This window comes from Anas platyrhynchos, chromosome Z (assembly GCF_047663525.1).
Source record: "Anas platyrhynchos isolate ZD024472 breed Pekin duck chromosome Z, IASCAAS_PekinDuck_T2T, whole genome shotgun sequence".
Taxonomy (NCBI): domain Eukaryota; kingdom Metazoa; phylum Chordata; class Aves; order Anseriformes; family Anatidae; genus Anas; species Anas platyrhynchos.
Window position 1 is genome coordinate 40028218 of NC_092621.1, and position 25272 is coordinate 40053489.

Sequence of the window (25272 nt, forward strand, 5' to 3'; positions counted from 1 at the left end):
CTGAACTACCTTAGTTGAGTATTTTCAGGCCCCCATGAACTGATTGCTTTACCTGGCCATAAAGTACAAGAATGGCATTTTACCATGTGTTGGTACCACCAAGTCCAGAGCTGCAAACAGCACATTTCCAGAACCATCTGAGCTGCTTGCCAGGCAGACACACATCCATTTAATATTAAGGAAGTGCCTCGATTCATAGAGAATGCAGGAGAATGCAAATCTTTATGAGGATATCATGCTCAAACAAATGTTTGAGCACTTACAATTTTTCATCAGCTGCAGACCTACCCACAAGAGGGAAGATGTTCCTCTTTCCTTCTTGGTAAGGGCTTTCTCTTTCCTCTACTTTCTAATCCACCCTTCCCTTCCTCCCCCAACCTGACTACTAACCTCTGTGACATAGTTCATCATACACTTAAACAGGAGAAGACTTGATCTCATCAACTTATGTTTTTACTGTGTTCTGAGATGATACTTAGATATAAATATATGTTTGTGCCCATATTAGCTATGCTCCACAGGTCAAAGAACCAGACTGACTGCACTGCAGGGAAGGCTTACTTGACAGTTGCTGTAGATATTTAAAAAAAAAAAAAAAAAAAAAAAAAAAAAGTACAGAAACATCTGTAGACTCTGGATGAGGGAGGAAAAACAAATCATTAAAGTATCATTTGTAGTATTTATATTTTGTATCAGGAACACCTCTGAGGGTCAAACAAAGTCTAATTTGAGAACTATCTATTTAAACTGGGGAAGACACGTAATGTAATGCTAATGTAAATACTTCACATTGTGTTAGGCAGAATTTAACCCAGTTGATTAAGTAAGCTAAACCAGTTTCCACATGGCTTAATCCAGTTTGCCTTCTCAGTGTCTATAATGCTGCACTATGGAGCAAACTCTCTAACATCTCTTTGAACTCCCTAGTGCTTCCAGGGTCATGTTAAACTAGAATAGGTGTTACAGGAGATCTGCAGTGAATTTCTTGGGATATAACCTGTAGGGCTATTTCAGCTGGTAAACTGAAGATTAGACTTAACTACTTTATATATAAGGAAATATATAAAATATATATAAAGGAAATCCTTTTCCCACCTCCTTGTACTATATTTTCAGCACTGATGTTTGCTGACTTCTGTTCCAGATGCTGCTGTAATTCAATGGTGCTGTACAAGTAAGAATTTAGGGACTATGTGTGCTCCTGAATATGAGTGTAAAATATGTTTACAAAATTGCTAATTAAACAGATTGCTTATTTCAAATTTTATGGGGGCAGTCAGTAGTGGCAAAAGGGAAAAAAAAAAGTCTAATTTATTCAGATAACAATGTTAACACAGTGTAAATAAAATAATATAAATAAAATAAAATAAAATAAAATAAAATAAAATAAAATAAAATAAAATAAAATAAAATAAAATAAAATAAAATAAAATAAAATAAAATAAAATAAAATAAATAAAGGACTGCAGTCTTGGTTGCCTTTCAGGAAACAGAGGTCCAAGAGCATCTATTGCCATAGTAACAAAAAGAGCAAGGGGATTTACACTTCTATATATTTCAGTGCTGTCTCAACCAAGAGTTAAATTGCCTTGAAAGAACAGACCCACAATGTTCATTCTTATTCTTTATGAATTGTGTGTGTAACCTCACCACCTCAAAGCTTAGGTATTGTACAGATCACTGACTACACATACCTAAAGATGTTCAGGGACCTGTTTGAAGCCTAGATTATGTAGATAACTTTCTGTTATACAAAGTCACGAGGTTTAATATGTTGTTGATTTTTTGTTGAAAATATTTATTCAATGCCATGTTCTGTAAATCAAGTCCATAACCTAAAACACACCTAGTTTGTCATAGTAATGTACTGGAAACATTAAATCTAATGTTATTCTAATATAAGAATATTCTTTCATCTCTGGAAATATCAGTTTTTCTGATATTTTTATAGGATTTTATAGGATTTTTCTTTTATACACATATTAATGCAACTTTTATCATTGGTGAATTTCGTCTCACAAACATATATACTTTGTATATATGTGTATATATATATATATTTATACTCTGTGTTAATTCTATCTAGTAAGCTCCACTTAAAATGACTACATTAAGATTATCAGCTTGTAGCCATCAGGACATTTTGAGATGCAAATGATGTTGCCCCGACTTTTTGCTTTAAAATATTGCTCTGGTTTCAGTAATGGTGTTGTCATTTAACATTTCAGATCACAGTCTTTCGCATGGGATCAGAAGGACACCAGGATATTGATTTAGCTATCCTTACAGCATTACTAAAAGGTAATGGAGTTTCCCTTCACAGTGAGTCTGTAACAATCCAAGTGGATTAACTCTGTGTCTCTGCTGTGCTGGAACATGCATTTATTGACACTATGTACCATATCTAGATGGTAAATCTATACCATGAAATTAAAGTATACTTTTTGTTCTAACTACTGTACAAATCCAGCCCTTTCTTTAATGTTTAATATCTCCTTTTTTTTTCCTGTCTCAGTCTTTATTTACCCTACAATTGCTTATGTGTCACTAATACATCAATGGTGACCCTCACAGGTTACTTTAGACAATTAGCACTCACAACCAGCAAGCCAAAAAACTTCTCAGATTTAGATTGCTTTCATAGCTAGCAGAAAATAGAGGAGGTTTTCTCCACATAGACAAAACTGGCACTATTGTAAAATGTTATCTCCAGTCATTCTAGAAAAGGTTGGGAACTCAGGAATTCCCTCCAGCCTCCACAGGTTGAGCTGAGAACTCCATTATTGGAGTTTGAGGGGTTTTAACCTTAATTTGCTCAATTGGCTATATCTTTCTAAACAATTACATGTTGCTCTTGTGCTCTTAAAAGACCATCTTACAATGAATCCCTTGTTGCTAAAATATTTCCAAATTACAGTTCATTTTAAACACTGGTCCCGCAAAGACATGCAATTTGGTTCATCTCCCTTCTCCATTTGCACCATATGGTGCAAATACAGGTAAGATTTTGAAAGCTCTGAAATACATGTTCTTAACTGATCAAGCAAGGGCTGGGAGGATATACCTATCCATGTATGTGGTATTTCCCCAGATGGGGTTTTAACAAATGGCATGTATAGCACCACAGTCATCTTGTTCTTGTCTGGACTGTTTTCTGTTATGTAACACAGGCCATACTCATTTTTCTATTTTAAAAATAGAGAATAAGACATACAAAATAATTTTAAAGAGCATTATGAGAATGGGATATTATCCCTAATAAATATTAGGGAATGCACTTCAGAAGGTACCTGGGGAAAGTTCTGCTTTCTGAGGCTTTTCAGCAGTTTTCTTGATGCTGTTGACACTCCCACACCTTAGTAAGAGGGTAAATACTGATATGTGGCAGTCTTGAATTTGATCATTAAAAAACAAAAAAAATCTTTTTGAAATGGTAATAGGAACTATTCTTACTTGTTCCAGGACTGTTTTCTTCTCAGTTTCTTCCTGTGTAGGATGAAAAGAGCTATAAGAAAAGAAAAAGCGAGAAGGCCTGAATAATTTCCACCTAACCAGGAAAAAGAATATTTTACCTTTTACACAGTTATGAATCCCATTTCCAAAATGGCCTTCGAATATTTAAATTTAAGGTCTGAACAGGATCAGTAAATAAGCACTAGCCAGGATTGCAGACTGAGAGCTACCATACCAACCATGGAAATAGATAGAAATTATTTTGCAGCAGCAGTTTCTGTATCATTAGGCTTCTGTAGTACCACTTTCTCCTCTTTGTTCATTTTGATCAAGATACCACTTGTTTGGCCTGCAGGTAACATGACTATTTTGCTGCTACCCTGAGTTAACAAGTCTTAGCCATCTGCGTAGTTAAATCTCAAGGAATTTTGGACATCTTCGCACAGAAACAATATGAATCAATGTGAAGAAAAATTAATTAATTCAAACAAAGAAAAAGGAATTGCATCCATCACCAAATTTGTCTTTTCTATCTGTAGGAAATATTTTAATTGCAAATTTCATTTTTATCTTAAATATAACTGAATTCTTCATTATCCTCAATGTAAAGCATATTTTTTTGGCATTTATCCTTCAGGCAGTCACTGAAACTGTTACTCTTGATTCCTATTAGACACAGATTGTCAAGGTGTATTTTGTCAAGGTATATTTTCGATGTTTGAATCTCAACATCTCTGGAAATCTTTAATCGCCTTGGAAGAAATCCTCCTGTATGTTGAAGGAAATAAATTATAGGCGGGAGTGTTTGTGTAGGAGGGACTGTTCTATATCTGAAAAGTTCTGTTGCAATATTTACATGAACGACTGCACTATTTGCTACTCTTCCTTTTAGTAATAAAAAAATAAAAAAAATGCAAGACATCATAGTGAACTTCTGTTACCTCAGAAGGATCCTTGACCTGTGTAAGTGATGTTGACACCTCCTTGGCTGACATGATTTTGTAATCTACTGATGGCAGCAACATCTTTGCCTTGCTCAAGAGCTAGAGGAACTAAAATTTACTCCTCATCTTCCCTGCTCCTCAGCACTTTCTGATTCTGAAGATACTCAAAGAAGATTAGATTTATCAGAAGCCACTTTATATCTTGTTAATCTGAGCTTTCTGATCACAGGGAATGAAAGTTCATATGACTTTAATCAATGTGTGCAGAGATGAAATCTCTTGTCTCAAGCAAATCAGTTGTCTTTGTGCATCTGTGTCTTTGTACAAAAGTTCTGACACAACTTGAAAGAAAAGCTGATTTGAAATGCTGCTTTATACACATTTACACAGTTAGAAAAAAAAAAAAAAAAAAGGCTGATGTTTAGATGGTGTATTCATCAAATCAAGACATCCATCTCAGCAATGCTGAGACACTTGCCTATCAATTTCAAGACTGAACCTGAATTATCTTGAATCTTTCAAGATAATAGATTCAAGATAATAGATTCAGAAATTAATCTCTTTCACTTTATCAGAACCATGTGAAACAGGTACAGTGAAAAGTATGAAACCAGTGTGAAATTACCTGTTACTTCTTTACAATCCAATGAGGATTTAACAATTCTTTTTAGCCATTATAGTCAAGACACTTACTAGCTAATTACTGATCCCACCCTGATGTGAGTGATTTGTTCAGGGAATAGGAGGAGGACAAGGACTGGAAACACACAAAGTATCATTTCCTGCTTGCTATGCAAAATTTGCAATGAGCTATTCTCTTTTTAATCTTGCATCAGGCACACTGCCAATGCAAGAACTCTCTTGGCCTGGATACTCCACAAGACCAAAACCCTGCACTGAATATGAGAGATTATTTCCTTGTTAGTTTTTGTGAGTCACTTGTTTAATCTCATCAGCAGATCTATCTTTCTTGGAAGTGATCTCCAATAAGCCAGGGATCCAAACTGATTATCAATTTATATTGCATGGATGTCACAACAGCATATGGCTTGTAGATTCCTTCTTAATTCTTTTTTTTTTTTTCTTCTCATCTTGAGAGACATGTAAACGTGGAAAGCAAATTTCTAATTGCGTGATTTTGTACTAAGTACATTTATTGAGACAGTTTAACTGTTTGTGCTTTTAACTTGAGCAGTTAGAGCTCAAATAGTAATGGATTTTGTTCTTTTGCAGCTGCTAATTAAGCTGAAAGTACATGACATGGAATTTAAAGTCAGCTTGTTGAGAAGTGCTAAAATATTTTTCTTCTGAAGGGGCATCAAAGATCATAGTTCACAAAGCTGTTGCAATATCTGGAACATACTAGCAGCACCACTCAGGTTTCAGATGGTGCTCCAGAAGCCCTCACAGTGAAATTGCTAATATTGAAAAAGAGGTGCTTTGTGGTCTATGCATACCGTAATTGAGTAGAGTAGAGTAGAGTAGAGTAGAGTAGAGTAGAGTAGAGTAGAGTAGAGTAGAGTAGAGTAGAGCAGAGCAGAATCGGATAGGATAGGATAGGATAGGATAGGATAGGATAGGATAGGATAGGATAGGATAGGATAGGATAGGATAGGATAGGATAGGATAGGATAGGATAGGATAGGATGGAATGGACATCAGGTCCAACTCCTGATTCCGCACAGATCTACCTAAAAATCAGAATTCAGACCTTAATTCTGATAATGACTGAAAATTATCTGATAATTCTGATAAAAATTCTGATAATTCTGAAATATGACTAAGAACACAGTCCAAATGCCCAAATGCTTAAACTCCAACAGGCTTGGTGCCATGACTACAGCCCTGGGAGCCTGTTCCAGTGCCTGACAACACTTTCACTGAGGAACTTCCTCCTGTTACCCAGCCTGACCCTCCCCTGTCACAGCTTCACTCCATTCCCTTGGATCCTATCACCGGTCACTAAAGAGATTAGATCAGCACCTACTCCCCTTGGCTCCCCCTCATGAGGAAGTTGTAGACTGCAATGAGGTCTGCCCTCAGCCTCCTCTTTTCCAGGCTGAACAAACCAAGTGACCTCAGCTGCAGCTTGTACGTCTTCCCCTCTAGGGCCTTAACCATCTTTATAGACCTTCTCTGGACCCTCTCCAACAGTTTTATATCCTTTTTATACTGTGGTGCCCAGAACCATACTCAGTGCTCAAGATGAGGCTGCACCAGCACAGAGCAGAGTGGGACATCTCTTCCCTCGACTGACTAGCAATGCTGTGCTTGATGCACCCCAGGATACAGCTGGCCCTCCTGGCTGACAGGGCACACTGTTGGCTCATATTAAAATTGCAATGACTGCCATGTTACCCTTTGAGATAAGTCTCATTAAACTAATGCAGACCTGATGTCTCTGCCTGCCTTCCAGCCTGTGAATAAGTCATGATTCATGCTCACTGAGCAACCATCATGGGGTCCTGGAAGATTGTGTGATGGTCTGTCAACCATGAAATCACTGATATATAAGGATTAATGTTACCTCGGTCCAGTATGTCTCAGAGTTAGACCAGATGTCTGTTTACTGCCCCCACAGTTGTTTTTCCTATCAGCTTTGTTATTGCCAATTGATTTGCTAAATGCCAGGAATGTGCTTGTAGCAAACACATTTGAAATTCCTTTCTCCAAAAACCTTGCACTCTCTGAAACAGAAGACAATTTAAGACCTGCTGAAATGCAGAGCAGAAAGTTAATTTGGATTGTTATTTCCGTTAGTCTACTTCCTTTCTTTAAATGATGATTCAAAGAGGGCACTGACGTGCTTAAAAGCATTATGGAAATGAATCTCCAACAACCATTTTTGCCTAGATAGGTCAGTTTTATGGCATTTCAACTTTTCAGATTCCTAATCATTAAGTATCCTACAGTATTGCTAGAGAATCCATCAGAGGTTTTACACTGGTCACAGTAAATCTCAGCTGCAATTTAAAAGTCTGTAGTGTATCTCCTCGGTAATCTGGGATCTTGCAAGGACATAACACTCACTTAGGATACTGATTCAGGTTTACTGTCACAAGCTTTATCATCAAAACATATTGCATTTTTGGTCCAAGATATTAGACAGATCATCTGATGTGATTGGACTTTTTATGAGAAGAATCTCCCTTGGGTAGTTGCCTAAGAGCATAGAGTTAACACCTGCAGGAACAGCTTTCATAGATGTCCTTCTCATTCATTTAACTTCTCACCATTCTTAAATTTTCTAGCATATAACTGTATTTAGCAAATTATATATTGAAAGAAAATGATACCAAATCAATATATTCCATCTCAAATTGAATTTTACTTCTAGAAGCAGATGAGGGGAAGAAAGAGTCTCACTATAGACATTAGTCATATTCTCTAAAGTGTTTTTTTTTTTTTTTTGAGGAACATACCTTTTGGGATATAAACACTAGGGTATTGAGTAAATATTACATAGATATAAGTCTTACCTTGACTAAAATGTTGTTTAAAGCACTATGTATGGTATAGTAATTAAATAACATAACAGAACTAAGCAGAGACTTTTTCCACAAGACAGAAAGAAAAAAATGCAGGGAAAGGAAATGTAATTTCTCAGCACAGACAGAATTAAGGGCCTAATAAGTGGCTCCATTATGATTCTCTGTATTAAGTTGATAAGAGCAGTATTTTAATTATCATATTTTCTGATCTTCTAAATATGTTTTGGCTTTTATTTGAGTACACTGCAGTCATACTCATGAACAAGATTAATACTCACAGAAGTCAAGTTTGGAGTTCTTCTTACTGACTCAAATCCAGGGGATGTAAAATCCTTTTTGATATTTTGGAGTTTCCTTGTCACAGCACAGTTTGATCCTATTTGAAAAAGCAGGAAGGGATGTTATTTTTTGGGACCCACCAGACATGATAGCCACTTTGTAATATCACAAATACAGGCCCCAGGCAGGCAGTAAACCTCTCTAGAGAGATTGTCCCCATGACAAATAGGAGCCTCAGAGAGGAATCTCCAATGACTCCTTTGAGCCTTCTTTGTGGCACTGGTTCTGATGCAGGTAGGAGACTGAGCCAACTTTGTGTGGTTGGTCTTTCTGACATCCCTATTGGGATCAGATCCCTGAGTTGGTTTTTCTGAGTTCTTTCTTATTACTCCTGGAGTCTCCTCTCTTCTGCCCTGTTCACTCATTCTGCAGCTAGGTACTTCCTAAAGCATGAAAAGTTCCAGCATTGTTGAGTACCTCAGCAAAGACTGGGGATGTTTCCCTGACAGGGACCAGAAGGTTTTCACCTGGAGCTACACTAAACCTCTATGATTTGATTTTAACTTTGGCTGAAGTGGGGGCAGTTCAGGTAGCCCCTTCAGTCCTTTCCCAAGTCCATCTGACCCACTCTCAGTCCCAAATGGCTTCTGTCCAAGCAGCATCTCTGGTTACCTGGACTGTAAGCTTCAGTCAGTTTAGCAAAGTCAGGAGGTGCAGCTCCTCCATCACATGTTCAAAACTGTGCCAGGCCTTAAGATCACCATCACTGCCCCTGAGTTTTGGAGTTCACCCATATGCCTCCTCCACTGCTCAGCAGAGACCTTGCTTAAATCCCTGCCAAGGCTCTCCCTTCTCCTGCAGATGGGAAGGAGGAGATCCAAGGATGTTTTGAGAGGTACTGTTGTTTGCTTTGGAAAAAGGGAAAAATTATTCTCTATTATTAATTTATACTGTTGTACGCAGTGCATTTTTTTTGTTTGTTTGCTTGTTTGTTTTCAGATTTCATAAATAAAACTGTAGAAGTAAATATTTTTATTCCTAGAGGTAAATATATTCTGTTCTTGAAAGTTGTATGTTACTTGCATACGAAATTCAGAAAGAGAAAGGTTCAGATATTGGAATCATCACCTGTGAGGTCTCCCATAACAGCTTTTGTCTGTATCATAATATATAGAAATGAGAACCAAAGGATTTTTGTCACTTCTTGGTCACAGAAAGGAGTTTGACTGTTTTCATTGCTTTTTCTTCTTGTATTCATTTTTATTCATCCTTCTGCTCCTGCACAACTTGCCTTTTTATCAGAGCTCATTTCTGAAATAAAATCAATGTGATCTAGATATATTTACCAAATAATTTCTTTAGATAAGTTCAAGTATTTGGCAAAGTTTCATGGCAGTGAACTGACTGCAAAGCCATTATTTAGGAAATTAAACTGTAGGCTGTTTCCCTAAAGTCTGCTGAACTGATCCTTCAAAGAAGATTTCAGTGGCCAGCATATTATGCCATTTGTTTTCTATGCCTCTAATTTTAGAGTCCGCTTTCAGATGAAACAGAACATGATTTTTAATAGCACTAGAATGGATAGCCGGGCCCAAAGAGTCGTGGTAAATGGAGTCAAGTCCAGTTGGATGCCAGTCATTAGTGGCATCCCCCAGGGCTCGGTGCTGGGACTGGTCCTCTTTAATATCTTCATCGATGATCTGGACGAGGGCATTGAGTGCACCCTCAGTAAGTTTGCAGATGACACTAAGTTAGGTGCGTGTGTCGATCTGCTTGAGGGTAGGAAAGCTCTGCAGGAGGATCTGGATAGGATGCACCGATGGTCTGAGGTCAACTGCATGAAGTTCAACAAGGCCAAGTGCCAGGTCCTGCACCTGGGGCGCAATAACCCCAAGCAGAGCTAAAGGCTGGGAGAGGAGTGGTTGGAGAGCTGCCAGGCAGAGAAGGACCTGGGAGTGATGGTGGACAGTCGGCTGAATATGAGCCAGCAGGGTGCTCAGGTGGCCAAAAAGGCCAACGGCATCCTGGCTTGCATAAGAAGCAGTGTGACCAGCAGGGCTAGGGAGGTGATCGTCCCCCTGTACTCGGCTCTGGTGAGGCCGCACCTCGAGTACTGTGTTCAGTTTTGGGCCCCTCGCTACAAGAAGGACATCGAGGTGCTTGAGCGGGTCCAGAGAAGGGCGACGAAGCTGGTGAGGGGCCTGGAGAACAAGTCCTACGAGGAGCGGCTGAGGGAGCTGGGCTTGTTCAACCTGGAGAAAAGGAGGCTCAGGGGCAACCTTATTGCTCTTTACAGGTACCTTAAAGGAGGCTGTAGTGAGGTGGGGGTTGGCCTGTTCTCCCATGTGCCTGGTGACAGGACGAAGGGGAATGGGCTTAAGTTGTGCCAGGGGAGTTTTAGGTTAGATGTTAGGAAGAACTTCTTTACTGAAAGGGTTGTTAGGCACTGGAACAGGCTGCCCAGGGAGGTGGTGGAGTCACCATCCCTGGAAGTCTTTAAAAGACATTTAGATGTAGAGCTTAGGGATATGGTTTAGTGGGGACTGTTAGTGTTAGGTTAGAGGTTGGACTCGATGATCTTGAGGTCTCTTCCAACCTAGAAATTCTGTGTGATTCTGTGTAAAGAAAAGCTTTAGCTTGTTCTCTCTCCATGGGGACCATTTGTTGGCATACGAAATAAAGAAGACAAGAAAAAGTGGAGGTATTAGGCCTTTAAAATATGACCCTGTATACAATCATCTACTGTCTGTAAACCAGTAGGTAGTTAAAAGTTGAAGGGCCCTTTTGATTCAGTTGTTCAGTTCATACAGGTGAGTTCTCACTGTGACACTGAAGCACAAATACTACAAAACAGTTAATAGCCTTGAAGTCCTTAGTGAAATATTAATAAAGCACAGCAGGGCAGGAATGTCCCACAGAATGTCTCTAAAGAGAAAACATACCCTCCCTTCCACAAACAAACAGCTCCAAACCCATCTTATAATCTGCATGGTTTCTTATTTAATTGTCATATATTATACTTTGACAGCAGACTTTTGGCATGTTTTCTTATGTGAATATCACATGTGAAGGGAAATTTATTCCACCAGGACCCCAAACTACAAACTGAGGAGGAATTCCTATGCTCGTACAGGCACAAAGGCATAAAAGAAGTGTATAAAATGTATGTTTATTTAAATTGGTTGTGCCTTTGTGAGTTGAACCCATTTGTAACTGCTATATGTGCGTGTGTGCATGCATGTGTGCACGTGTGCGCATACATGTGTGTGTGTGTGTATTCCTGTATCAGATCAATACACTTCCTGACTTCTTCTGTGATTTCCCATCTGAAATGAGGGAAAATAGTTCACTCCATTGAAAATTGCAGCTGCCAATATCCATAGGAAAATTTTCAAGGAGGGTGTGAGAACAAGGCTTTTATTGCAGGGATAATAGAAGCTTTGGGTTTGGGTACGTATTAAGAGATCAGTTGCAGGAATTACGTCTGTGAGATTCCTGATTAATAGGAATTATCAAGGTGATTTCTTGACTGAGTCTAATGTATGTCATTTCTTCTTTCTCCTCCTATCTTTTCCACACTTCCCTCTGTTTTCACAGGAGCGAACGCATCTGCTCCTGACCAGCTGAGCCTAGCATTAGCCTGGAACAGAGTAGACATCGCTCGAAGTCAGATCTTTATTTATGGGCAGCAGTGGCCGGTACAGTATATATATACATCATCTTCTACAGAAAACACCTTAAACCTTACACAACATTAAATCTATTATTTTGTCTTTGTTGGTTTTACAACGTTTTGGTACTGGGTCATGTTTCCTGTCAAATACAAAGTATCCATTCATAGCTACTGAAGGCAGGTAAGGCTACAGACAGCAATTTGTTCACTTGTTCAAGGCAATGGTGACATCTAGCGATACCATAACACTGAGGCCACACCTCTTAAAAAAAAAAAAAAAAAAAAAAGCACTTTGATACCCTATCAAGAATTGAAAGAAAAGATTCTGCAACCTGAGAAAAACAACCATTTCTTAACAGCTGTGCTAAGATATCGGTCTGTAAGTTAAAGGAAAGGTGAAACTTCTTTCTGTTCTTCACCTTATATGTTTTACTTGAAAATACCAAAGTTCACAATGATTTCACAACCAAATGATGCTGCACAGGTGTAGGGAGGTCATCAGGTGGACCGTGAGAGCTGTGCTGTGATATTACCACAAATGAGTTGTGGTTCAAAACCTAAGCCAGTGTTAGTTTTGTACCTAGTGCTACTTTGCACCCAAATGCCTGCTTCACATCTTGCCCATCCTATGCTCCAGCTGCCAGCTGTGGGGACAGGTCCCTGGCCAACACTGTCCCCCAAGATGCACCACAGGCAGAGCTACTCCACTGGACTGTGACAGCAGTAAATAGAGGGGCTATTGGACCTTGTGAGGGGCAGTGGTGTAGCAGTCTCCAGTACCATAACACCCCATTTACAATGCAGTTTTTGCAGTGGTAAAAGCTGCCCAGCAAAAGCTGAAAAACACTGTTTCCACCTTTAAAATCTACCACATCTTCACTCAGAAGGTTTAGTTGAATCACAATGTTCATTACTGTGACAATTGTTTTGTCACTGTCATGAAAAATTTGTGTGTTCATTGCATGAGCATTTGTGTTTCCACATAGGAAAATTATTACAAAGGAAATATTTTCTGGTTAAATATCCTTCTTTAAAATGTAGTTTCTCAAGTTTGCTGTGTCTTAAAACTAATTTCAAAAATCCTTGCATTTTCCATTATGGAGAGAAAAAGACTTTTTATTTTGCTTCCAAATACTGGGCATATGTATGCAACAAAACATAGCAGACATTTAAAAGGTACTAAGTTGTCCTTATCTTTATTGCTACATCATAGCAATAACATAACATAACATAAAAATAATAGAATAAATAAATAATATAATACAATAAATAATATAATACAATAAACAATATAATACAATAAATAATATAATACAATAAATATATGCTGCAAGATGCAATTATTTTGCAAGCTAGAAGCTGAAAGCATGAAGTATGTTCTCATCCCTCCACCTCTCCCCAGCCTGAAAGTGATGTAAAAGAAGAGGCTATGTATAGGAAGACCTCTTGCATTTGGGCCTTCAAAGATATGCTATTGTTGAAACTATTTCCACTTCCTGAGTGTTAAAGTTTCCTTGAGTCTCAATATCACAAACTGAGGAAAAGACTGGTAAAGATAGAATTAAAGTGTTTGTATACAAAACAAATATACACAATATAAACAAAATATTTCTCAGGAAAGAATGATATAAAGAAAATAATGAGATACTGAATAGTGGAGAGGTACTATCACCAGTTTACTATGTTTTGGTTCTTTGTTCCTTATCTGGATTTCCTAGAGTATCTTAACTCTCTGACACTCATTTTTGAAATGTTGTCCTGAATCAGAGAAACCAATATAGACTAAAATTGCGATTACCCCCGTTTTAAGTGAACTCAAAATAAATAAATAAATAAAACTTTACAATTTTTGCCACGTTTTCCTGCTTGTGCCAGAGTGACAGGACAAGCCGGATATGGCCTGTGAAGCCCAGGAATGGCCTGAAATAATCACTTGCTTTGCAGGTGGGCTCCCTTGAGCAAGCAATGCTGGATGCACTGGTGTTGGACAGAGTGGATTTTGTGAAATTACTCATAGAAAATGGAGTAAGCATGCATCGGTTTCTCACCATCTCCCGGCTAGAGGAATTGTACAATACGGTAGGACCAACCTAAGACAAATTTTCTTATTCTGTATTCATTGTTCTAGCCCCCACTCATATCGCAACAACAAGGTAGCCAACATCTGCTGCAGAAATTTTTCATGTTAGAAGTACACACTTTCCCTTAGCTTTGTCTCTAATGGAACACACTGTGTCTTGCCCACCTGAACTGTTGTACATATTTTATGAAACTTTGATTAAGCCCCACACAGTACTGGTTGATTTCTGGTCATTGTACTTCCAATATGATTGCACTGGCTGGAAGGCAGTAATTAGCAAGCTGGGGCCTGTATCATTGTGATATGTGACTCCTGAATTTACAAGCCCAGAAAAGTCTTGCAAAGGTTAATCAAACTCACACACTAGAAAACAAATAATAGAAAACTTACTAGGATAATATTCTGAAGTTAAAGGTGTAATGTGATAATTTCAGGAGGGCCACATGTCTTTACAGTGAAAAACTTAACTGTGTCCTCACAGAATGTTCCAAAAATTACAGTTTTGATGTTTAAAAGCCTGTTTGCAAGTTTTATATTTTTACCTTTAAGATGTACATAAAACTGCACAGGTTCAAATTGTTTCTGAGTTCCTAACTCTAAAACACATTCTGGCATTGAGATCATAATCACCTACTGAGAAAAACAAAGGCGTTTGAATTGGTACAGTGGTATGGAAAAAAATCTTCAAGCTTTGCCTAAGTTTTAGGATTACAAGTTCTGTCTGTGGAAAAGAGGCCGTGGTATAGTGCATAGGACTTTTCAAAAAGTTTTAATTTGCCAGTAGCTTTCAAAGCCCTGCCACCATAAGCTTCCATGCTGGGCTATTATCCAGAGGTGTTTTGTGATGGTGACCAGAAGGCAGTCTTTCAAAAAAATCAAATGTGAGAATTCATTAAATTCAGGCAAAATATGGAGGAATGAGTACCTATGCCAATATATAGCCAGAATGCCCCATCTTTGATCACTTAAATCTTGCCAAATATCTAACATCTATACACTAAGAACAGAAGGCCTATGAGATTTCTTGTCACAAAGATAAACACTGTATTATTTGTACCAAGCTGAGATTTTATAGGGCATAGGTCTGAGGAAACCCTAATGTTCAACATCTAAAATAAGACCTTTTAGAATAAATTTTATGTGAGCTATAGAAATCACCATAACTTATTCATGCAAGACTTCCAAAAGACCTTACCTGTGAAATCACTAAGCTAGCAATTGTGATAAAAGACATGCATCCATGATAGCCTCAGCATCAAAACCAGAAAATGACCAAATAAGAACTATTAGAGCCCTGAGAGTGACTTGGGAAGCTACAGAGCAGTGAAATTGACTTCTGTCATGGCAGATGTCTAAAAATACAATAAAGAATTGAATTAATAGAGACGGGGATTAATTTTATGCCAAGAAGGAAAAAAAAAAAAAAAAAAGTACACATGGATTCTGTAGGAAAATGCAAAACCTTAGAAATTTATTACAATTTTTGAAGTCAACATGCAGGAGAATGAAGAAGTTCTACTTCATACACCTATGTTTCCAAAAAAATATTTAATAATGTTCATCCTCAAAGGTTACTAAAGAAATTTGTCTGTCATGGCATAGAAGAAAAGGGGGAAACATAAAAGCTGCTTGAAGTATAGAAAGAAGTAGTGATACATGGTCTGTTTTCACCGCAAAAGATGGTTGATTCAAGAGCTTATGCAAGGGTCACTGTTATACAGTCTATTTAGAGATGATGTGACAGAGACTACTGAAGGGACAATATGTGCAGGTGGTTTGGCATCTCTTCTGACAGGCAAATTTGAAACTGTTCATGAAGAATTGCAGGAAAAGTCTCATCACATTCAGTGATTGGGATACCTAAAATTCTGTTGATAAGCACAGAGAAGTGTATGTATGGAAACACTGACATATGCAATAGTCTCACCTATTGCCAGTCATTGCTAAGGAGGCCTCCTACTAAAATCTATGAAAATGTCAGAAACGGTACAAAAATACTGAAATCTGAAACAGTACAAAAACTGAAATCAATGTACTTCTCCACACAAAATGCAAATAAAATTGTGGGAGTCATTTCTGCGAGATCTTTCCATGTCAGGTCAGGATTCAAAAGATTAGGCAAATTCACAGACTCTATGTACTATTAGTTGCTGTCTGAGAAGACAACACAGATGCAGACTCTGGCCCAGGGGTTCTCTGAGTCAACAACAGCGGAAGTGGAGATGCTGAGCACAGGAGGGCTGGTGCCTAACCTGCTGCTCCTCTTTCCACTCTCATCCAGAGGTTCTGCACATTGTGCTGGAGACTAGTCAGCATGACTAGGACCTTAGATTTGATGTAGTACGGCAGTTTTTGTGGTTTTCTTTCTGAAGTATTTTGTGTGAAAGAAGTCAGTCAAAACACTACACTTTTAACTGATTAAAAAATATTAAAAAATATATATGACACTATATCTGAAGTGTTCTCAGTTGTCCGATTCTTAAGCTACTAAACTAAGACACCTATTTCAGCATTTATATGTTGCATGGCCCTGGACAATGCAAAACTATTTTATTCTTCTGTATTTGTCCTTTGCAGAGACATGGACCATCCAACACTCTGTATCATCTAGTCAGGGACGTCAAAAAGGTAAGAGCCCAGTAGACGGTAGGTTGGAAATAATGTCATGATTGCTTTCTGTAGCTAGATACAATCTCTGTTTTGCATGAGCTTTCAGTTAGAACCTTCTCCTGCTGTTACAGAATGTCTTGTCTGTACTGAATATTAACTTTCTGCATACAATGCACAATTAGCAAGTTATTGGGATTGCTTTTGCTGTGATCTTAGATGCTTGGGTTATAGCAGTTCTGCTAGCAGAATTGTAGGCTCTTGTATACCCTGTGGATTTATGCTGTTATCTGTATTTTTCCATACCTGCAATTATCATCAAAGTAAATTTCCATTTTTTTTAATTAACTTTTGAGTCTGTGAAATAGCTGTTACCTTTGTGTTGGTTCCTAGTTCATTGAAATGGTTCCTCGTTCTGTGTTTTGTAGTATGATGTAGCTGTCTTCCTCAGAAGAAACATATAAAAAAAGATAGCACAAATTTTCTCACTGTCCCTTTATCAAGTTAATTTCCAGCATCTTGAATTATAAATAGCCATTAATAAGGTAGGGCAGAAACATAGAGAGATATAGAGACAGGGAGGAGACACCAAAAACCTTTAGGTATTTGCTGTGCAGTATTAAGTGTTACAGCAGCAGCAATAAATAAAAGTCTGTCATCCTTTAAATGTAAGGATCAAGTAAGGAGATTTACCCTGTAACCGACCTCATCAGCTTGGATATTCTTCCCAAGCATGTGCAGATTGGAACCTTGTTCACTGTGTAACTTGAACATCAAGGCTGGTGTACTTGAGAGGACAGATTTCTGTACATGGGAAGAGTTAGAGAGAAGGGAATGGAAAATTTTTGTAAAAGCCCAGCCTTTTGTGGTTTCTGTCAAACGTAGCTGAGCAGAACTGAAAGAAAATAGGGAAGGGGAGTGGCAATGCTTCAGAATTCATCTTTCTATTAAATAATGCCATGGAATAATCACTAGTGATATTTAGAGAGGTTCTGATGTTTTTCTTTGTTTAGTATGTTACATGGCATCATTACTGTTCACTTATATAGTACATTAAGTTACATCAAAAAATGTGAAATGTCAAAAAAACAAAACTGTTCTCACGAACACAACCCCTTGGCTGGAGCAGAGAAAAGCTGGAACACATTTAGACTGTCTGTTTCTCCAAGTTAACTAATTCATTTTTTTTTTACTAAATATGCTGTTCTCTGTGTGCCTTTAAGAATTTGAAACAAGTATGATTCTCTTTACTTTAAAACAGACTTTTCAAACTCCTACCAGCATCACCTTTCTAAGTCCTTTTTCAAAGCCTTGAGTAATTAAATAATATCATCTTTATCTGAGTCAATAAGGAAAGATGTATTTTTAAGGAGCTCTTGAAAAATGAAAATAGTTCAATAGAATCATTACTTGTAGATGTACAATAGGCATTGACATTAAATGTACTTACAATATACTTAATGATATTATTTGTCCACAGTGATTGCTAGATATTAGGCAACAGTGATTTTTTCCTTAAATGCATCTTTCTTTCCTCCATCCACATCTAAAGTCTCCAGCAACTCCCACTATGTGAAGACAACATGTAGTGTTATTAGAATATAGCTAAGGGCTTTGAAAATGAATAGTCTGTGGTAGCCCCCCAGCACTTTCTTCAGGGAATACTGTACCTCTGTGGATGTATTGCTCATTTTGTCAGTGAACAACTACAGTTCACAAGAAAAAATGTGATGGCTCACTATAGACTGTACCCAAGCAATCAGATATCTCACCAATCAACCAAGCTGTAAATCTGTCAAAAGATCTGACACCAGTTTAAATGAAAACACCTTCTTGGAAATAACTTCTTAATGGATATTGCTATTTGACATTTAAATGGCCCACTGTACATGAAAACCAGACCATGTTGCTGATGCTAGTTTTTGAGTATAATATATACATATATATATATAAAAGCATATATGTAATATATATATATATATATATATATATATATATATATAAGCCAGATACCTAAACTTTCAGTTTTAATTACAAATCATAAATACAAACATGTAGTGTATCACCTTGAGACAACACTTGAAGGACATGCATATTACGTGACTTTTTTATGCCTACATCCCAATTATAAAACCTGCATTATGCACAAAGGTACATGCTACTGAAAGTTATTTTCATCTAAGTAATTGTGAATTATCAATCAGAAAAGAGCTGCTTACAAAGTATAGAAGTATTCACAGAATCGCAGAATCACAGAATTGTCTAGGTTGGAAGAGACCTCAAGATCATCAAGTCCAACCTCTGACCTAACGCTAACAAGCCCTCCACTAAACCATTTCACTAAGCTCTACATCTAAACATCTTTTAAAGACCTCTAGGGATGGTGACTCAACCACTTCCCTGGGCAGCCCGTTCCAATGCCTAAAAGAAGTTCTTCCCAAGGTCCAACCTAAAACTCCCCTGGCACAACTTTAGCCCATTCCCCCTCGTTGTGTGGGAGAACAGACCAACCCCCACCTCGCTACAGCCTCCTTTAAGGTACCTATAGAGAATGATAAGGTTGCCCCTGAGCCTCCTCTTCTCCAGGCTGAACAAACCCAGTTCCCTCAGCCGCTCCTCCTATTATTTAATGTCACTTTATTACAAAGTTATAAAAATCACTTGGAGGTTTTTGACAGACCACTCTGTCTGCTTATTTGCACAAAAAAGCTGCACAACAGAAGTCACATTCACATACCCTGAGAATGCACACACAGGCATGCACAAATACACACACAAACATATAAAATTACAAAATAAAATATTTAATTTATTATTGGATTCCTGAATGCAAATTGCTATGAAGACTGTCAGCCTAGGCAGCAAACTGCAGAGGCCCAGAGAAAGACTCTTAAAGAATTTACCATAATTGGAGGACTTAAATTCTAGATATGTCAATTAATAAGGCAAATTACTTCTTAAAGGCTCTGCTTTAGAGAGAACTGTGTTCATCTCTCTTTTTGATCCTCCCAGTTCCACAACTACATACGAGGCCAACTCTGCCTGCATCATTTTTATCGTGATTTTTTTGACACCTTCTGTCAGGGGTACAGAATTTAACTGACATGGTTGACTTTTTCCCTTCTTTGTACAAACTGATGCATCCAGAGAAAGGAACAGTGGTTGTGCTTGTCGTCATTTTCATAAGCAGACATTGCCCTCTACAGGTTGCTTGTAAGGAAAAACTCCTTTGCTGCAACTTGCTAATAAGTATTGAAAATTAACAGATCGATTTCTTCTTTAATTCAAAACTGGTATATAATAAACATGTCTTAATCTTACTGTGGGGTAGCATATGTTTTCAAAGCCTTTATTTTGGACAGTCACTACTGTCTATTCTTCCAGAGAACTAGCAGGTATTATACAGAATTTTTAAAATATTATCTTCTCAGTATGCAAAATCAGAAGTTATATATCAGCTGAACATAAAAATGCACGAGATGAAAAAAAAAATACTAAAACTGGTTAATTGTGTTTTAAAGTTGAAGGTTCTTCAGGAAAAGAGTAGTGCATTAGCGATATAAATTTTGTCTCAGCATTAAAAGTTTAACATATTATTAATTGGGGTATCTCTCACACACTTTCCACGCCATTGGAGTTCTCTGTCTCTGGAATTATCCTGCCCAAATTTTTTGCTACTCTCGGAGGTGTTCTGTCACTTCCACCAGTATGTTTTGTGCATAGGCAGATCACCACTGTCGGGGTAGTTCAAGGTATCTGCTGGTACAGCAGACCTTTTGATTTACGCATACCCCCTTTGACAAGGCTAGTCTAATTGGCTTCATTAGGGCTGATCACTTTGGAAAAGCAATTCTATGTTTATTAGCATGGAGCCATGCTTACAAGTATGTCTGCATAAAATATATATTTCTGCTGTGATTTTAGGAGTTTTCTGAAGCAAAGCATTTCAGTGTTATCTAGAAGGTTTAGGAGCATCTTTCATTAAAGTAACTATATTTAACTTTTTTAATCTAAATCCCTTTATGACATTTCAGAAATCAGAACAACTGATTGCTGTTCTGAATAACCAAGGAAGTCACACATTGTAATGCATGATACAGCCTGAACCCTGTTGTACTTTGTTAATTGCACAGTTGTTGGGTGTTTTTTGTTTGTTTGTTTTTGTTTTTTAAGCTAATAATGTTGAAACATTCAGTTTCAGTCTCTTATATTAAGACACCAGGAGTCTGCTGAAGAAATACAACTCTGTCTTTTTTACTCCCACTTCTGCTAGTGCCTTCAACCCTGTTCTAGAAAAAAAAAAAAAAAAAAAAAAAAAAAAAAAAAGTCATTATCTTAAGCACTCTGGAAAGGGGAGAATATTTGGGAAAACAAATAAACATGGCAGAGTTAAAATTTTAGCTTTATGTTGATTTTTCCTTAAACTGTTCAGAATAGAAATGTCTGGTTTCAAATAAACTGATCTAATAGGCAGTCCTGCAAACCATAGCAATATTCCCCCTTTCGGACTGGCCAAGAGTAGGAAGTCTGGAGAAGGATATGCCAAGTGACAGCACTGAAACATAGCTGGCAGTTCACCTTTTGCCACTAAATTTGCTTGATCTTACATCCCTTTGAATTTCAACCCAGTGCCTGTGCACCACCGTGCTACTTCGCTCTCTACTTCCTCAGCCTTTCAGCATGCTGTCAGTACCATGGTGAGCAGAGACTGAAATAAGCTCTCTTTTCCTGGCTGAAGTAGAAGAGGAAGGCGGGTCTTTGCATCCATTTCATCTCTTTTGCAGAACCAGGTGCCATCTGCTCTCCATTACTGCCTCTCTGCTCTGAATGTAATAAGCAAATCTGCAGAGAAGCCAGGCAGACATGCAGATATTTCAAGCAAGACAAGGCAGTCATAAAATTGCTTCATGTGAATTATTAACCTTCTTTTGATGATCACATAAAAAGAGCCACAGGCTAACTGTAATCTGTGCTGTATATCATTATAGGAAATGTGATTATTTTATTAAAGTGGACTGAATAATTTTGAAGCAAAAAATTATAATTTTCTGGTTCTTCTGCAATGTTGACTGTACAAATTATTTTTTTTTTTGCTAAAGTCTCTTTTTTTTTCCAAAGCTACCACTTGCAGTTCACAGACAGACTACTTACTTCTCTTTCTAGCTTTAATTTGTGGCCACATCTCTTGCACTATGACATACAGGACCAAGTTGTAAATCTGTACAGTCCTTAATGAGATCTCCAAATTTGGGTGACCTATTCAGAATTTTCTGAATCATGCCTTCTTTTCCAGTAGGGAACTGATTGTTGAACCATGAACTGCTGTCCAAAAAAATCAGTAGCAATGATTTACAGAAAGAGGTAAATTTTGATTTCGGTGTGTCCCCTTTCCATTAATCCTCTTCTCCTGAAAATGGAACAGAGTTTGCCTTGCAGAGTCTCCATGGGGAAACAGAAAAGCAGTTGTGCTGGTGCTGGGCCTTTGATCTTCTGTTGCAAGAGAGCCCCAAGAGCACCAGCGCATCACTGAGAACAGCCCACTCTGAATTTGTTCTGGCCTGATAGGTGTCTTGTCAGACTTACTGTTCCATGAGAACAGAAATACCCACTTGATTCAAAGGTTCAAACTAAAATACAGAAGAGACAACCTGTTATTGAAGTCTTTCTTCATAGTGTAAGCAAGATATGCATATCCCAGAACTCAAACCAGTGTTGCCATTTCCAGACCCAACAATAAAGAGAAGGAAGATATCTGTAAGGGAGCTCACAGAGTGTATATGAATATTTACAGTTCCTTTTCCCTTCAAAATGAAAGATGCATGCTGAAGTCAGAGGATATTCGTATTCTGTTTAGCAGAAATAAGAATGGAACAGAAGTAGAAGAGTGAGTATGTAGAAATATTTTTCAGGATCTTGCTAATAACCCTTGTCACAATCACAGTTCGCCTTTCTGGAACACAAACTCCTTGGCACTGCTGGAAGTTAGGTAGCAAGATTACTGTGCTTAGAGGATTTTTCAGTAAAATACCTTGGGAGAGCAAGGAGGGCCCATCTAGGAAAATTGCTAGTCCTATATTTTTCTTCTTGATCAACCCCCCAAAGAATTAACCACAGATATTTTGTTTATTACAATTTTCATACTCACTTTTATACATACATTTTCCTCATAATATGCGTGAAATTTAACCAATTATAGTATTCTATTTGTACATCAACACCAGAACAGGTGTGTAAGTCTTCTAGAGTAGCTAACATATCTGTTCCTCACTGCCCTTCCTTTCCTGGAATGTGGCAAGGAAACACTTCAGGATGGGAAGATCACATGTAGAAGCTGGTTTCATGCAAACTATCAATTTTGCACAATGTCACTTCACAGTGGCTCAGCAGTGCAGATGACACAGTGCAAAGGGATGCCAACAGAGATGTGAGATTCCAGGACAAGAGATGTGGGGGGCAGATGGTGCAGCAGTGGTGCTGTCCTGCAAGACTAGGGCTCAGCAACTGTGCCTGACCTTTCCAGTGCGCTGATCCTCGTGCTTTTTGTTCTGCAGTCATGTTCCTTGTTTTCCCAGCTGAAGAATATGAGCACTGTGTACTGATGTTATCTTCTGTTACTATCAACAAGTTCTTCAACTTCTTATTTAACTTATGTCTTCTTTCCAAGCGAGAATATCCAGGTTTCGGTTGGATCTATTTTAAGGTGAATTAATTAACCAGTATAATAATATATTATTTTTTTTAACTATTTTAATTTATTTCATTCTAACATCTTTATGAAGTATATTTAACAATGCCAACAATAATGATTTCTCCCTCCCCCACAATCCTACTTATTTTCGTTACAGGGAAATTTACCTCCTGATTATCGAATTAGCCTGATTGATATTGGCTTGGTGATAGAGTACCTGATGGGAGGAGCATATCGCTGCAATTACACCCGAAAACGGTTCAGAACACTGTACCACAATTTATTTGGCCCCAAGAGAGTAAGGAACAAATTGCTTCTCTTCTGTATGACTGGCAGGGATTGCAATAGTTTCTTGGATGATTCCAGGCTTTGAGGGGGATCTGCATGCACACACTATTCTGTCTACAGATTCATTTCCATTACTTACATAGCAGCTATTTCACTGAAATGCACTGTAGTAAGTCAGCTGCATTTTTTTATGAGTTTAATTAAAAAATTACTGGGTTGAGCTGTCCTGCTGCCCTGGTGAGACCATGACATAAAGCAGCCTCCCCTGGATTTAAAATCTGTAATTATCCACAGCTTTCAAAAGACCAGTCTTTTGATTTGTACCAACAATACAACAGGGCACCTGGGTTAGACTTGAGAAAACTTGTTTTATTTTATAGATTCATGTCCTATCTCAGGACTCATCCTCTTGATTGTGGCCAGAAGCTATGCGAGCAAAGAAACCCATCACTCAAAGCAGGTTTTAGCGCTTGCATGTGTCTCCAGCTAAGTCAGTGAGATCATAGCAAAAATACCTTTCTGATTTTTTTTTTTTTTAGTTTTCTTGCCTGATAGGTTTCAAAATTTTGAATCCAAAGTAAATTTATTGTCTTTCTAAAGCATAAAATATGCCTATTGTAATAATAATGCCACCAACCCAATCCAACTTGAAGGAAATTCTGATCAACTTTCGCCAGCAAGATTTGTAGTTCTTTGCCTATTTTTGCCTCACATTTTAATTTCATGCCTCAGTCCAGGTTTTAGCAAATATACATACTACTGAATATTGTTCAAAGTCAACAGCTCTAAGGAAATTTACAGCCATAACACATAACAAAGGGGTTCTTTCTTTCCCTATATGTTCATACTTCACTTTTGAGAGGAAGGGTAGTAAACAAAACTGCCAGGAGAGACCTCCTTTGTTTAGTCATATTCCATTAAGAAAAGCATTTAAGCAGAGACTTCACAGACATTGACACAACATGTAGAGCAGATTCATATCAATAAAAGCTTGCCAAGTAAATGGCCAGAATACTGAAGCACTCCTCAGAAACTACCTCATGCAGTCTCTTAGCAGTAATTCCTGTTTCCATTCTACTAGAACAGACACAATCCAGCTGGAATTTACATCTGAACCCATATGTATGTCTTCTGTTGTTTGTTTCGGTGAAATAGAGTCAAACTCAAGGTTGACTTAAACACATGTATGCAGATATTTATTTGATTTACATGTGTGTAGTATATTACATTACATTTCATTATATAAAGATTATTTACATTAAATATTGCATATTTTATACTTTATATGTTATACATTGCATTGCACACTCATGTATGTATATATACACATATAGTTGTAATTTTTCACCACCGTTCTGGGAGAAATAACATTTTTCTAACTTTTTTGTACAGCCAAAAGCCCTGAAACTGTTGGGAATGGAGGTAGGTGACCTGTGATAAATCTTACTGTCTTTTTCTTCTTTCACAAATATAAATGGTATCCTGATAATATTTAAGTTCACACTGATGAAGGCACCAATAGTTGTTTTCAAATTTTTAATGAGTAATGTTCCACACCAGTTGTAATTTTCATCCAGATAATTTCTTTATGAAAGGGCCAGATTAAGAAACATTTCTTAATAAAAATCTAACAGGTAGACAAAAGAAAAGAAGGCTCTGCCCCCTCCGTGCATCAGGTTTATTTTGATAAAAGTTAAACAAAATGCTTTGGTCTGTCAGCCTATGCAGTATTTCAGTCAGATTACTATGTAATTTTAGAAAGATTTCAA

The 25272-nt window shown here is 37.6% G+C and overlaps 1 protein-coding gene across 4 annotated transcripts in view; it reads left to right on the forward strand.

The window, feature by feature from the left end:
- The window catches only part of TRPM3 (transient receptor potential cation channel subfamily M member 3), a 424148-nt gene that overhangs the window by 347649 nt on the left and 51227 nt on the right, over positions 1-25272 (forward strand). For all 4 annotated transcript variants that reach the window (XM_072031293.1, XM_038170832.2, XM_072031292.1 and 1 more), the window contains exons 9-14: positions 2229-2301; positions 11765-11865; positions 13785-13919; positions 16498-16548; positions 23373-23513; positions 24896-24925. In XM_072031293.1, the coding sequence (XP_071887394.1) occupies positions 2229-2301; positions 11765-11865; positions 13785-13919; positions 16498-16548; positions 23373-23513; positions 24896-24925 (531 nt within the window). The remainder of the gene's footprint in view (positions 1-2228; positions 2302-11764; positions 11866-13784; positions 13920-16497; positions 16549-23372; positions 23514-24895; positions 24926-25272) is intronic.